Source organism: Natrix helvetica (assembly GCF_964273705.1).
Source record: "Natrix helvetica genome assembly, chromosome: 15".
Taxonomy (NCBI): domain Eukaryota; kingdom Metazoa; phylum Chordata; class Lepidosauria; order Squamata; family Natricidae; genus Natrix; species Natrix helvetica.
The window spans coordinates 10,905,934-10,921,424 of NC_138565.1; the positions used below are offsets into that span (position 1 = coordinate 10,905,934).

Genomic DNA, 15,491 nt, shown 5'->3' on the forward strand with positions numbered 1-15,491 from the left:
TTCCCGGCGGCCCCCGCGGCCGGCGCATGAGCGCAGCGCTGCGCCCCGTCCGCGCATCAGCCCGACTGGCCTCGGCGGGCGGCAGCGGACCGGAGCGGCGGCGGTAGGAGCGGCTCGGTACGCAGCGCCAGCCACCAGCCGGCCAGCCTGCCCGCCCACCCGCCCGCCGGCCTGGCCAGGCGGGGGCGGCGGCGGCGGCGGCGGCGGGCCCAAGTAAGCGGGCGGGCGGGCGGGCGGGCCCAGGCCGGGAGGGGAGGGGAGGGGAGGGAGGGGCGCTGGGGGGGGGCAACCGCCGCGCGGGGGGAGGGGCGCCACAGCGACAAAGGCGGGAGGGGGGAGGCGGGGGGGGAGGGGGGCGACTCCCCCTCCGCGCCATCTTCGCCGGCGGCAGCAGCGGCTGCGGCGGCCACACAAAGGCCGTCGGCGCCATTCGGTGGGCCCGGCGAAGTGGCGTCTCCGGGGGCGGCTGAAGCCTGGCGGGGCCCCCGCGGATCCCTTCCTCCCCCGGGGCCGGCAAGCGGCGGTGCCCGGCGTCTCCGAAGGGGCCTCGTCCTTCCCGCCAAACGGGCCCCTTTGGAGCCGGGAACGGGGCGCCCCTCGCGGTCTTCGCCGCGGCGCTTCCCCCGAAGTTGGGGCGGCCTCCCCGGTGGGCTCCCACGCGGCCCCGGAGGGCGGCTGCCGGCTCTTCCTTGCAGCGGCGGGAGAAGCGGGGCGCCGGGCCTTGGGGCTGCCCTGGGGGTTCCCGGCCTCCTCCGTCTCCTGGGGCTGCGGAGTCGGGGCGCCCCCGGGCCAAGCTGAGCTCTGCCGGGCCGGTGCCAGTCGGCGGCCGGGAGGGAGGCGGCAACAGCTGCCGCCGCAGTTCCCCACCGGGCTGGGCGAGACAGGCAGCCATTCATCGCTGGTGCTTGCCCGGCTCGCTCCCTTCTCGTGCTCGGAAACTCCCAGCTGCCGAAGTCCTGGGTCCCCTCTTAGCCCGGATGAAAGGAGAGCGGCCTTGGCAGCCTGGAAGAGCCGCGGAAGAAAGTTACTGACACCTGTCAAAACTTTTGGAACTGGTGGAGGGAGAAGCTCTGAAGGCCTGGCAGGGGTCCCATTGGGCTGCTGCGGAGCCAGCGCTCTCCAGCTGGACTGGGAAGTCTGGGTGCAAACGGCAGAGGCCTGAGTGAAAGTTATGCTAAGCCGAACAGGGCTAAAGATGCCATAATGGATTGGGGGGGAAAACCCTGAAACCACCTTTGGGCCCAATTGCCCAGATCAGAGGCCCCTGGGAACGTCTGTCTCTTGTGGCCTGCAGAAGAGGCCTCCTGTCCCCTAAGGAGGCGTCCTTTAAGGAACCGGTCCAATGCATTTCTTTCATCAGGATTTGAACTCTTCATTGGTTTTAGTTTGATTGTGCTTTTTTTAACTGTTGCAAGCCAACTTGAGTGTTTTATATTGGCAGAAGGGCAGGTGCAAATTTTATCATAAATGCCACGTTTTGGAGGAACAGTTGTAAATCCTGGCATATTTAGTGGGCAGTAACAAAGCTATTCTATGGCTGAATGCAGAGTGTGGTTGCAGCCACTGTTCCTCTGGGTATTGCTCGGTGCTGGTGGACTTTGACCCAGGGCAGAAAAGCGCATACACAGCCAATGCAGTGTTGAAGCCCCCCCCCTTCAGACACTTAAAGAGCAGGTGGGAACTTCCTTTCTCTCTCTTCCCCACCAGACCTAAGGAACCCAGTTCTCAGGAGGGGACGTGAGGCTTTTCGGTTGCGTAGAAGAGGTAAAATGCTTCAAGTCACTTTGCTCAACGCTGGGTCTGAAGTTTGGTTTATAACTTGTAACTCTCTGGAGAGTCCTACTTTCTAATATTTATTTTAAACTCCTGGAGAATAGCCTTTGGATTGCAGTAGCAATTGATTGGAGCTCACGAAAAGCAGAAATTCAATAACTAACTGGGTGGAGGTGTATATCAATACTTAAGTGCACACTTAGGAATGTCCATTTTGCCTGTAAGATTACAATGGCCCTACAATCGCACATGTTTTGGTTGTCAAGTAGCATTTCCTACTCCTGCTCCAATGATGCTAACCTCTCAGCCCAGCCGGCTCAGACTTTGTTGAAGACGTTAGAGAGATGCTTGTGCTCCCTCCTCCTCCAGCCCTGCCTGGGGAAGTTAGGTGAAAGAGAGAGGGCCTCTCATAAGTTGAGGATGAACTGAATGTGTGCTTTGTTAGCCTAGTTCGGTACTTAAGTTGTGTGCCCCCATCCCGAGTGGATTTACTCAGCAGTGAGTCTGATAGAATAGCCTCATTTCAGAAAGCAAGCTTCATCAGTAACCTTTGAGACATTCTGTGACTTGGTTCACACACTGCCTAGCACATTGTTTTCTTAAGCATGGCCCATTGAATGAGCCCCGATTGGTTAAAGTTTGCACATCAAGCTATCCGAGCTTTACCAACTGGAGTACAGTAGCCGTTTCATAGAAAGCAGCTGAAATGGCTTTGCGTGCAGTGAGGCAGTCAATCCGACTTCAGCCATCTCTTCTTCTTCTTCTTCTTCTTCTTCTTCTTCTTCTTCTTCTTCTTCTTCTTCTTCTTCTTCTTCTTCTTCTTCGTGGGCTTAATAGAAACAGTGTTGCCTAGCAGTTGACGTTTGTAGCATCCTTGGTGCTCTGTGAGCTGGATTATTTTCTTTCAGACATTTTATTACCCAACTAGGTAACATCATCGGTGTGTAGGGCAGGCGTGTCCCAACTTTATGGCTTTCCAGGGCTGCATTGAGTGAAGAGGATTTGTCTTGGACCACATATAAAATAAGGGGGGGGGGGTCCTTGGTGCTCTCTGAGCTTGCTTGTTTTCTTGCAGATGTTTCATTACCCAGCCAGGCAACAGCATCAGTGCTAGTAGGGAGTGCTGTTTGCTGTCAGTTTATATTCTGGTGTCTTGCCTGTGGGTGTGGGTGGTCTTAGGGATTCTTTGGTTGGGCTGTTTACTGATGGCTCTTTGCCAATTTCTTGCTTGGGGTTTTGTTTACTTAATTGTTAGTCTGAAGTTAACCTTGGAGTTAATCTATGTTGTTTCCTGGTGGAATCTTTTTCTCTTTTGGGCTGGTTGAGGGTCTTTTGCATAGTCTATAGGTGTTGTTAATGTCTGTGTGTCTATTGATGGCTGATTTGTCAGAGTGCCAGGATTCTAGAAATTCCCTGGCATTTTTGGACTTGGCCTGTCTAGGATGGTCACATTTTCCCAATTGAAACTATGGTTAACTCTGTCCCTGTGTTGTGTAATTAAAGAATTTTGGTCATGTCTTCTGACGGCCAGTTGGTGTTCATGGATGCCTTCTGCCAGTCTTTCGCCCGTTGTAACTGTATACAATATAGTTACTTTGTATACACGTATAAATGTTAAAAGTTTACGATCTTGTGGGACTTCTGCATCACTAGCTTTCCAGGGCTGCCGCTTGGGCATGCCTGGTGTAGGGGGGAGGGGTTGGCTCTCATTTTAGAGACCCCTGGCTTGCCCTCTCAGTGTGGGTGGAAGTGGTCTTGAGGGGTCTTGACGGTTCTTTGTTGTTAGCTTGTTTGTCCGAGTGGGGGGGTTCCCTCGCAGGGCATTGAATGTAATGCTTCCCTCCTATGAATAAGCCGGAGGTGCAGTGGAGGCTTTGTGTCTCTGGAGGTCTCTGCTGTTTTGTGGAAGGGAGTTTGGGTTTTTGAACAGCCCGCTCGCTCGGCCTGAATCACAGGAAAGCAGAAGAGCTACGCTGGCACTTGTGCTTCTTCATGAGGCTGTCTAAGCTTATTCAATGGAAGGGTGCAAAAAATCCCATACGAAGAAAACCACCACTTTGGCTTTAAAAAAAAACAAATCAAAAAACAGCTCAGCCAACTGAATGGCTTTCTAAAATCACAGTCTTTGTAATTACTTGCCTTTCCCAGCAACAGGTTGTGGAAGGCATTTGGGGTAAATCACCCAATTCCCTACGGTTGTTTTTGACTACAGTTCCCATAAACCCTAGTCACAAGGGTCAGAGGTGATGAAAACCCTCATGGCCAGGAGGGAGGGCAGCATGCCAGAGGGTGGCAGAGGGAAGTGGTCGGGTTGGCCAACTGCCAAGGTAGAAGGAGCCCCTAGATCAGTCTGTCTCAACCTTGGCGACTTTGAGTCCTGTGGACTTCAACTCCCAGAATCCCCCAGGCAGCTGGCTAGGGAATTCTGGGAGTTGAGGTCTACAGGACTTAAAGTCGCCAAGGTTGAGAATCACTGCCCTAGATGGAGGAGAGCCATGGGGGGGGGCACGGACGTGGGCACAGCAGTGCCCCCCCGCAGGATTAAAGTGCTGCCTTATAATAGAGAAGCTTCTGGAACCCAGGGCTCAGCTGCCTCCGAAAGTTTCATTGAGGAGTCCGAATAAAACGGTGCTTTGTGCCTGCTAGACGGGGGGGGGGGTCCTCATTATTTGGAGGCTGCTTGACCTTTATGCTTTATCTCTTACTTGATTTATTTACAGCAGTAAAAAAAATTCTGGGGAGCATTGCAGCAATTTTTCTGTCATTCAGGCTTATTATTTCTGACCAATACGAAAACTGGATGCCCAAAAACGTGTGTGTGTGTGCGTGTGTGCGCGCCATTCTTGGAAAAAGTTAGCTTTTTCCTTCTTTCTGTGTGTGGGACTCCGAAGTTTTTCCCTCCCTTTTTTCTTGGCAAAGTAATTGGTGAGAGCCAATTTGGTGCAGCAGTTAAAAGAAACCAGAGGAATGCAAATTGTCGCCCTCCCTTAGGGATGAAAGCCGGATGGGTGACTTTGGGGCAGGTGCTGTCTCTCCCCCTTCCTCCCCTCCCTTCCTCCCCCCCCTCCCCAACCCACCTCACAGGATTGTTGTGGAGAAAACAGGAGGCATTGAGCTGGGTATGCTGCCTTGAATTAAGAGAAATAAAAGCAGGATGAAGAACTAGGAAGCACAATTGCCAGGACCTGAGAAAGGATTGCAGGGGCCCACCAGGTGTTTGCGGCCTTCCAGGGCCTCTTTTGTGACCTGCCACAGATGCTCCTCCTCTGCAGGGGGAGCTGGGCAGGTTGGAGGGCTGGAGTTCCTCTGCTCCTTCCTGGTACTTTTCAGCTCTGGTTGCCAGCCAGCCAGCCAGGCAGCCCCCTGGGACTTCAGCAGGGCAGAGAGAGGGCCTGGGGGAGGAGCAGCCGCTTTCCTGGAGCCCTTTGGATGAGCTTCTCGGGAGCCTTTCAAAGCATGGACTGCCTGCCCTTTATCAGAGTCTTAGCGCTCCAGCTTCGATCCGAGGGCAGCCTCAGCATCTGGGCTCCACCTGAGGACTGAAGGGAGCCAGGGCCTGGCTTTGCTTTGAAGCAGAGGCCTGGATAATGAGAGGTGGCGGTGCCCAGAAGGCGCCCTGGGAAAGGGAGGAAGTGGCTCCGTGAGTTCTGCATTACTCATGCCATTATGGAGCTTGCCTATAACCTTTGCAGGGAGCTTTCCAGAGCCCTTTCTCTCCCCCCCCTTCCTCCCCCCATTATCTTGCATCTGCTCAGGAGGGGAGGAACAAGAAAAAACAACACACTTTTTGGTTGTTAACACACAGGTAGTTGTAGTTGTGTGCAATCTGGAGAACCTACTGGATAGTTTCCCATCATTTATAGCCAGAAGTAACTTTGTAAATCCTAGGCTGTGCAAACTATTGTTTTAGTCTATATCAAAGTTTTGGGGGTTGATACCAAAGTATAAACTGCTGTTAGGGTGATGAAAAGCTGCTTCAGAATATCAGAAAAAGATGGGATTGGCAAGCGCCTATGAGAGGAAAGGGGGCAGTTTTGTAAACTGTCCCCGTTCAGGGGGATCCAAAGTGGCTCCCTGAAGATTAGAAGGTCCGTTGCAGAGGGCCACTGCCTGGGCCCTTCCTGCTCTTTGCCTTCCCTTCTGGCCCCGTGGATTGGCCCATGGTAGGCAGAGATGTTTGAGGAAGCCCTTGGTTCTTTGGAAGTTTTTCTTTTACTGACACTCCACCCTGAAGAAAAGCTTTACTCTTAGGTGACTCACCTCTTCATATGGGGAGTTCTGTGACTATTCAACCCTTTCCCCCAGTGATGGGAGGCGTTTGGTGGAGTTTGCAGTTTTCACTGGGGGAAAAAGAGAGTCACTCCTGGAATAGATTAATCTGTTGCCTTCTTTGCCTCCCATATTGAAACAAATGACACTTTTGTTTATTATGTGAATCCTTGAAAAGATCAAATTTTCATTCACTTGAAATGACAAAATTGGATTTTGCACTTTGTGTGTCATTTTATTTTATTGTCAGTATGAAAATGCCTTATGGTTAATAGTTTTAAATTAATATAGTCCCTTTGCTAGTACTTTGCCTCTCATTATCTTAGCCTAATGTAAAAAAAATAACGCTTAGCTGTTTTGAACAAACTTTTTGTTGCTTATGCATGTTAAATGAAAAAAAACCAAGGGATCGTATGGCTTGCCACACGTATGGATGGAGCTCCTGTCTTTGAACCCCGTTGCGTGCGCCAGGGACAAAGAGGTGGACAAAAGCAGTTAAGGGACCTTGGCATCCATAAAGAAACTGCCAGCAAAGACTTCTTAGGGGTAAAGATTCTGACCAGAAAAAATATGGGATCCTGTTTGCCATTTTGTACTTGGGGAAGGCAGATGCCGACCACAAGAAGAAAAGTCCCTTGTAGGTGGGGAGCTCCTTGGGGGCCGTTTCTTTGCAGACGTTCCTTTATCTGCCTGGATGACTGTAGGATTATCACTCTTCCTTCAAGAGGCATCGGCAGGGCTCCAGTTCATATTTCACCCTAGGTTTTGTGTAACACACCAGAGGCAGCCAACACAAAATGCTTCAGGAGATTGTGGGAATCCAACCCTCGTTAAACCATAAAGGCACCGCTTCTTCGGGGTTGTTCTTTAGGCACAGCTGTTGATATATTGGGGGGTTTGAGAGGTCAGAGTGTGTGCTACGTCTCCCTCTGCCCGATGGGAAGAACTAGCCCTGGCCTAAGAAAGAGGGGATGCGATGGAAGACACACACACACACCCTTTCCCCTGATGTTTGTAGTTGTCACAGTGGCATCTCTGAGCTTGTCAGTTGTTCACAAAGGCCTCTCTTTCTGCAAATCACCCGTGATTGATAGGTGGCAGTTTACCATACTTAATAAGCGTATGGCCGAAGGGGCCTCTCTGTAGCTCTGGGAAAGTTCTGTTCTGCAGGTGGGTTTTCTTCGATCCATAAACCTGGATGGCCCCCGAGTGGTTGCCTCTCCCACTGCTCTGGGGGGAGTGATGGGGGCGACAGTTAGGAGACTGAAACTCTTCCCATGGATTCCTTTCTATCTGGGGTGCCAAGTAACCATGGAATCTGGGGAAAGGGGATGCAAACGTTTTGCTTCCATCCTGCCATCTTTTTCCCACTGAAGAAACTGACGTGTTCAACCAAAATGTTGGAGATGTGGGTGTCTAGATGCTACCTTTTTTCATGTATGGTGGACTTGTAACAAGGTGAAAGCTTTTTGGATAAAAATATGGTGGGTTATGCAGAATGTATTTAAGAAAAGAATACAATTCACTCCGCAAATGTTTTTATTGGGTATAGTTAAGGATTTTACCAAAGGGGAAACAAAATTGGCCTTGTATATGGTCACAGCAGCTAGGTTGTTGATTGCGCAACATTGGGAAAAAGATTTTTTGCCGACAATTGATCAATGGATTCAGAAGGTGGCGGGGTTCGCTGAAATGGCAAAAATTTCAGCTTTCTTAAAAGCTCAGAAACAGGAGGATTACACACAGGAATGGGCAAAATGGATTGATTATATTGTCAGGGGAAAAAAACACCCTGTTAGAGACCGATGAACCGTGGCTGATTCCCTTCTGCATATCTTTTGAGATATTGAGAAAAATAAGTCTTTAAAAGTATTCTAATTAATAAACAAACTTTAATAATAAAATAAAACAGAAAATAACTAATTGGTTACATTTTGATAATGAAAAGCTTCGTTAGCCAAAGTTGGCTGCCGAACAAAGAAGAGAGGAATTTTGGAATGTGTAACGCGTGCGCAATAAATCACTTTCAGATAAGAACCCTTTTTTGTTTTATGACCTGCGCAATAAAGCTTTCTTAGTTTAACTCTTGAGTGTCAATTCAGGCAGTTCAGGCCTAGCAAACTTTTTAACATCGTGACACCCCTTCTTTTGCTAGTCTGGGCTGACGTCATCAAATCATCAATTAAGGCACATCTTCTTTCGCAGATACTCGTGTTGATTTGCGGCAAGTGGTTTGTTAAGCATGTCTGCAATCTGATCATGTGTAGAAACATATTGCAATTTAACAAAACCTTGCTTAACTAATTGCTTTGTGTTTTGATAACGAATGTCAATGTGTCTGGACCTAGAACCTGTGAAATGTGACTCAGAAATATAAACAACAGATACATTATCTTCCATCACGGTGATTGGTCGAATCGGACGTGTCCAGATATCTGTGATCAAAGCATCAAACCACGTTAGAGAATTACAAGCATCTGAAACACAAGCATATTCAGCTTCAGTAGATGAACATGAAACAAAACTCTGTTTTCTCACTTGCCAGTAAACAGGACAACCATTTAGGAACATCATGTAACCAGAAGTGCTTTTGCGTGACTTCTTGTCGCTCGCCCAGTCGGAATCGGCAAAACAAATCAACTTTGGTTGATCAGTGTGTGTTGGTTCTAGCAATAACTTCATGTGCTTAGTGTGTTTTAGGTATTTCAACAACTTCTTAATGCATGACCAATGAAATTGTGTTGCCTTACCTACGTGTCGTGATAAAAGATTAACACTAAGTGCGATGTCAGGTCTGGTCCAACTACTAATGTATAATAGTGAACCAATGACTGAACGATAAAGTGTTTGATCCTCGAACTCAGGACTTGGTTCATGTGTTAAGTTGTGAAAATCTGTTTGCATGGGTGTCTTTGTTGTGCTAGCATCTTTCATGTTGCAATGATGTAGAATGTGGTCAATTTTCTCCTCTTGTGAAAGACTAAACCCCTTCTGTGTCTTTTCAATTTGAACACCTAAATAAGTGCTAATGTGTCCTAAAGATTTTAGTGTGAAGTATCTCTGCAAACTTTTGGCAAAAATCTCACTCATTTTCTTATTTGGACCAATATAAACAATATCATCAACATAAACAAGAATTATCTCATATGCATTGTTAGATCTTTTTGTGAACACGCATTCATCAGTTTCGGACTTAATAAAGCCCATTGAATTTAGTTTGTCAGTAAGACATAAATACCACATTAAACCTGACTGTTTCAGACCATAAAGACTTTTGTTCAGGAACCAGGTATCCCCTTCTTGCTTTCGGAATCCTGGAGGGCTTCTCACGTAGATCTCTTCATCTAGGTCTGCATGTAGATAAGCTGTGTCCACATCAAATTGGAAAACTTCTAAACCAAGAATAGTTGCAGTGGTTAAGGCAATTTTTACACTTTCAGTTCTGACTGTTGGTGAGTAAGTGTTTGTGTAGTCCTCAGGATAACGTTGAGCGAAACCCTGAGCTACCAGTCTGGCTTTGTATAAAGACTCACCATTTGGTTTCTTCTTGATTCTGTAGACCCATCGGGTGCCAATGACTTTCTTGTTTGCTGGAGGTTTTGCAGGTGTGAATACATTAAGTTTCTTTAAACTGTCCATTTCATCCTGCATTGCATCATACCACTTGTCTTGTTCTGAATCAGGAAGCTGTTTGATTTGTGTGAATGTCTCAGGAGGAAGAGTAACGTTGCAAATCAAAGGTACTGGTGTTTTTGTCAGTTGCCATGAATAACGTTGTGGAGGGATTCCTTTTGTGGCCCTCTTGGAGCGTCTAGGAACAACAGACCAGTCTTCTTCTTCTTCATCATCATCCTCGTCCTCACGTTCGTCGCTAGCATCAGCATCCGCGGCTTGAGAAGACGGAACATCAGGTTGTGAAGAACTGGTAGAAGGAATATCTGCCTGCGAATTGTCATCAGGCTGCGTGGCATCTGGAACACCATCTCTAGGAAAATAAACTTCAGGATCATTGGAATGAATCCTGGACCAGTCAATGTCTTCCTCAAAATTAGCAGATTGTGAAATGACAATCACATGTTTAGTATCAATGAATTTGTACCATTTTGAATTATCATCAATACCCATAAATCTTAGTCTCTTTGGTCCTTGAGTTATAGGAGTGTTCACCATAGCATATGAACCAAAAATATGGAGGTTCTTGAGATCAGGCTTGTAGCCATATAGCATGTAGAAAGGAGTTTGATTGATTACACTGCTCCAAGTACGGTTGACAATGTAATTTGCATATTTGATTGCTTCACCCCAGTATGCGATACTGAGATTGGCATCTTCTAGAAGACAACGCATCATGGTTTGTAGAACCCCTTGTCTTCTTTCTACGACTCCGTTATGAGCCGGTGTATATGGAGCAGATGTCTGATGAAGAATTCCATTCTTACGCATCCAGTCCTGGAAACGCTGAGACATGAATTCTGCACCACGGTCACTCTGGATTCTGGCGATGCGAACTTGGTATTGTGTAGAAACAAACGCTGCAAAGTCTTTAAAGATCTGAAAGGTCTCAGATTTCTCTCTCATAGGATATACAAATCCATATCTAGAATGATTATCTACAATTGTTAAAAAATACTTTCTGCCACCAAGTGTTGGTGGGAAAGGACCCACTATGTCAGTGTGTACCAAATCAAAAATGCGTGTTGACCGGCGTGTAGCGTGTTTGGGAATTGCAGCCGCCTTGGATTTAGCCTTTTTGCAAACCGCACAATCCAAAAACACCTTACACCCCTTTAGATCCAAACCTTTTGCGAACTCCGGCATCTTTCTAAGAACACGGAAACTGGCATGCCCCAATCTTCTGTGCCACTTGTGAATACACCTGGAATGCAAAGGTTTACCAGTTAGTGAATTCTCAACATTAACAGTTTCATGAGGACCCTCAGGCTTGCTTTGAGCAATCTGTTTCTGTTTTCTTTGTTTGTTGGCTTTAGGAGCCTTTGGCACAGTAACGCTTTCTCTCTCTGGGACAACTCTCTCTGGGTTTGCGTTGTGCCTTTTTGGAGTTTGCATACTTGCCTGTGCTTGCCCTTTAGGCTTTGGCTTTAAGTAATAAACACCACCAATCAGCATGGTTTCAGCAACAATATCACCATCTTTAACTAAGTAACTTGCTTTTTCGAGGTGGTGAACCTGGAACTTTAACTCTCTAGACAAGTGACTTTGACTAAGCAAATTACTGGTTGCTGAAGGTATGTAATAAACATCAGGGATGTGTGTATCGAGCTCTTCAATGTAAACAGTTCCTTTTCCCATAACCTTGCAAGTGTGGTTGGTGAAGGAATACAGTTCTCGATACTCGGGCTCTGGTTCGCCCATCTCTGTGAAAAGTTCCCTTCTGTGGGTAACGTGCACAGCTGCTCCACTATCTAAAGTCCACAAAAGACGTCTGTCGAACTTTGGATCAGGTTGTGGAACGTTGGTTATGGCCAGTGTTGCAAGCGGAGCTTGTGGATCACGCCTTGGACCACGACGACCTTGTCTTCCGCCTCTACCTCTGCCTCTGGAATCTGTTCCTCTGGGCTGGTACGTGACGGGAGCTGGAACTCGTTGGGGACAATCCCGGGTGTCATGTCCCACACGGTTGCAGGTGTAGCATTTTGGCATCCTTGGAGCGTAGCCTCTTCCTCGGAAGGGACGTCTGGCTGGAGCCTTTGGTGCTGGAGGTCGTTGCAGATGTGGGGTAGCTAACCTGATAGCTTCGTCTTCCACTAAAAGTCTGCAAACGTGGTTAACTGTGCGTTGAGCAATAGGCACGTAGTTAAACTTTGCAACAGCATCTTTCCATTCATAATTCAATGAGTTAATGATGATGCTAATCATTTGGATATCATCGATTACATGGCCATTTTGTCTCAATTCACTTCTCATTCTTTTCAGTTTGGTCAAATGTCCACCAATTCGTTCACCAGGTTTCAACTTCGAACCATGGAACTCAGACATAAGCAAACATGAGGATTCAATTGAAACGGGCCTGTAGCAATCTTCCAAAATAGCCCAAATTTCTTGGGCAGTTGCATCAGGTGGAAAGATACCTTGGATCTCAATTTCCATTGACATGAGTAAAGTCGTGATTGCTCTGTTTTCAAGGTTTCTTATTGCAGGCGTCCAGGGTTGACGGGGAGGATCAAAAACCATGGAATATGTGCCTTCTCTTCGAAGCAAGAGCGCAATTTCACTGACCCAGGCTTTATAATTCTCTCCTGACTCCTTTAATTTGGACTCACCAGTCAAGGGGGTGACTGTGAATACCTGCTGAGGAACAATTTGTTGCTCTGGTTGCAAAGCTGGTTGTTGAACCAGGGGATGCTGGGGTTGCATCATTGGCCTTTGCGTGGCAACATCAAATTGGCTTCCTCGAATTTGCCTCTGGCTTTGCCTTTTTCCATCTAGGGAGAATTCCACACCGCCAGGGGGTATTGAAGACTTAACCTTTGGAGACAAAGTTTTGGCTTCTAAAGGACTCATAGACATATCTCTGAAAATCTGGTCCAATTGCTTAATCTTTTGCTGTAATAATTTTTCTCCACCAGCAGATGGCAGTGCAGCTTCACTTCTTGGCTGCCTCTCCTTTCTATACGTATGCGGGAGTTCAGTTGACTCAAAGGGACCACGTGACCTCGGTGACGTGTACATGTCTCTTTGTTCTAATTGACCAATGAACTCTGTGGGGTGTGTCTTAGGCTGTTGTTTTGAAGAAGACAAGATGGCGTCCTCAGACATTTTGGGAGTGGGGGAGCTTCTTCTACTTCGCCTTATCTCTTCAAAACACACTCTCGCCTCCCTAGCATATTTTTCAAACAGTTCTATTTGATCTAGATAGCTTTGCATTTCTTGCTCACCATCTGGGGGAATTTCATAAACTTTGCTTTCTGTGTGGGAGGAATTTTCCTCTGCCGGCAGTTGCCGTTTAGACTTTTGCCGTTCATTAATTGTATCTTGATAATGAGGGACATTTACTGACCTCAGTCCGTAGATCTTGCCTTCTGTAACTCTTTCCCCCATTTCTGGCTCGGCACCTTGTTGCTCCTGGAATACGTTTTGATCTTGCTTCTCTGTGTCCGAGGGAGCCTCTTTGTCAGAGGAAGCTGATTCATCTGTGTTCGCCCCATCTTTCTTTTTCTTTCTCTTCTTCGACATGGCTAATTAGGCTTAGTCGGTTATCTTTAGATAGCATGAAGGGAAAATACAGCCATAAATTGTAGTCATCTCAGCTGGTCATCAAAAGCCAAAACTCTGCTACCAAGTTGTCAACCAAACCTCTGCTACCAAGTTGTCAGGGGAAAAAAACACCCTGTTAGAGACCGATGAACCGTGGCTGATTCCCTTCTGCATATCTTTTGAGATATTGAGAAAAATAAGTCTTTAAAAGTATTCTAATTAATAAACAAACTTTAATAATAAAATAAAACAGAAAATAACTAATTGGTTACATTTTGATAATGAAAAGCTTCGTTAGCCAAAGTTGGCTGCCGAACAAAGAAGAGAGGAATTTTGGAATGTGTAACGCGTGCGCAATAAATCACTTTCAGATAAGAACCCTTTTTTGTTTTATGACCTGCGCAATAAAGCTTTCTTAGTTTAACTCTTGAGTGTCAATTCAGGCAGTTCAGGCCTAGCAAACTTTTTAACATCGTGACATATATACAGAATAAATACCAGACTAGGAGTTATTATCTAGCCTTTAGGTAAGAATGTTTAGACCGATAGATGATCAGAGTAAATAGTATATGGGATGTTTGGAATTGTTAGAGTGGTATACAGCGGAAGTCAGGGGGGCTGGGTTTGTGTGGGAGGTGGGGGAGGGTTAGGGTGGAGGGTGGGGCAATATATATGTATGAATAAATTAGAAGATGGGACTAATGAAACATTGTTAGGCTAGGAGAAATTATATTAAGAGTTATAGATGTTAAATTAGCTTAGAAAATGGGATCAATGTGTTATTATTAATCTAAGAGAAATTTATATAGTGTTTGTTGGGAGGAGAGGGGTTACGAGTAATCTATTTTAAGATGGGGGGAGAGGAGGGGGCAAAGTATTTGGTATAATTGAAAGTGAATTTTTGTGGGGGGGGGGGTTGGGGGGGTATAGCATTTGTATGAGATTTATATTGTATGGCGGGGGGGGGGTGAAAAGGGGGAAAATCTGTTTGTACAAAACTCTTTTAATAATAATAAAAAAAGAAACTGACGTGCCTTTTCTCCTTGCCTTTTCCAGGCTGCATAGCTGGTCCCTGGAAATGGGATGCCCGCCCCACGCGGGGAGCATAACAGGCGGCTCTCCTCCTCCTCCTCCTCCCCCCTTTTGCTGCTGCTGCCGCCGCCGCCCTCAGTGAGGCCAGGAGGCAGGGAATTATGTCTGCCCTTACATCAGCCCCCCAGGCCCCCCAGGGGCCAGTCAACCCCCCTCCCCCGGAGGTCACCAACCCCACCAAGCCCGGGAGGAAGACGAACCAACTGCAGTACATGCAGAATGTGGTGGTGAAGACCCTGTGGAAGCACCAGTTTGCCTGGCCCTTCTACCAGCCCGTGGATGCCATTAAATTAAACTTACCGGTGAGTGACAACTTCCTCTCTTTCTTTTTAATGTCTCTGCCAAGGCATTTTATTTATTTATTTATCTATTCATTTATCATTAAATGTATGTGGCCGCCTATTCGCCCATGGCAACTCAAGGCGGCTTACGGAATATAAAAAACCACGTCTAAAAACAATAAAACTAATAAAAAGTCAAATAATGTAATAAAATTATCTCCCGCCCCAGCGACAGCCGATCACACGAGCCGCTTAATGGGCTCCATCCCTCTCTGGGTTCCCCAAGCCCACTGGCAGAACCGGGTCTTCAGAAGAGAATTAGAGTGGGAGCCATTCTGATCTCTGGGGAAATGATGTCCCAGGGAAAGGGAGCCACCACAGAGAAGGCCCTCCCTTCTTCTGGGTCCCACCAGGTGTATCTCCCTCAGGGACGGGAGCCAAACCATTCCCTGCCTCCCTGCTCTTATGGGGTTAGATTTAACATTGAACTTCTGCTCTGGTTAAATTTAAAATCAGGAAATGCTATAGACCAGGGGTGTCAAACTCAAGTCCTGTGGGGTGCTTAAATTCACCCGTGGAAATATGAAAGGACCAGTCCATGGTGCCTCTGCTGGCCCGTTTTTAGACGGCAAGGTGCTGCAAGAGGTGTCCGGCCCATCTTCCCTCCCCTGCCCCCCCCCCCCCCCAGAGAACTACAATGCTGATCCGACCCTCGAAGAAATCCTGTTTGACACCCCTGCTATAGATGATATTGTGTGAAGGTGTCTTTTTAAGCTGTCTGCAAACAGTTAAAATTGTCACCTGGGATGAAAAGCGAGATTTGGGAGGTTTTCTTGGCTCTTTGGTTCCAACTGAAGACCG

General features: G+C 47.2%; 1 protein-coding gene across 3 annotated transcripts in view; it reads left to right on the forward strand.

Annotated features, from left to right (window-relative positions):
* BRD3 (bromodomain containing 3) overlaps positions 1–15,491 on the forward strand; it is a 48,318-nt gene continuing 32,827 nt past the window's right edge. The window contains exons 1-2 of one of the 3 annotated variants that reach the window (XM_081967487.1): positions 1–117; positions 14,314–14,651. In XM_081967487.1, the coding sequence (XP_081823613.1) occupies positions 14,451–14,651 (201 nt within the window). In that variant the 5' untranslated portion in view covers positions 1–117; positions 14,314–14,450. Of the gene's footprint in view, positions 214–14,313; positions 14,652–15,491 lie in introns of all 3 variants that reach the window. The other 2 variants (XM_081967486.1, XM_081967488.1) reach the window with 2 other exon arrangements.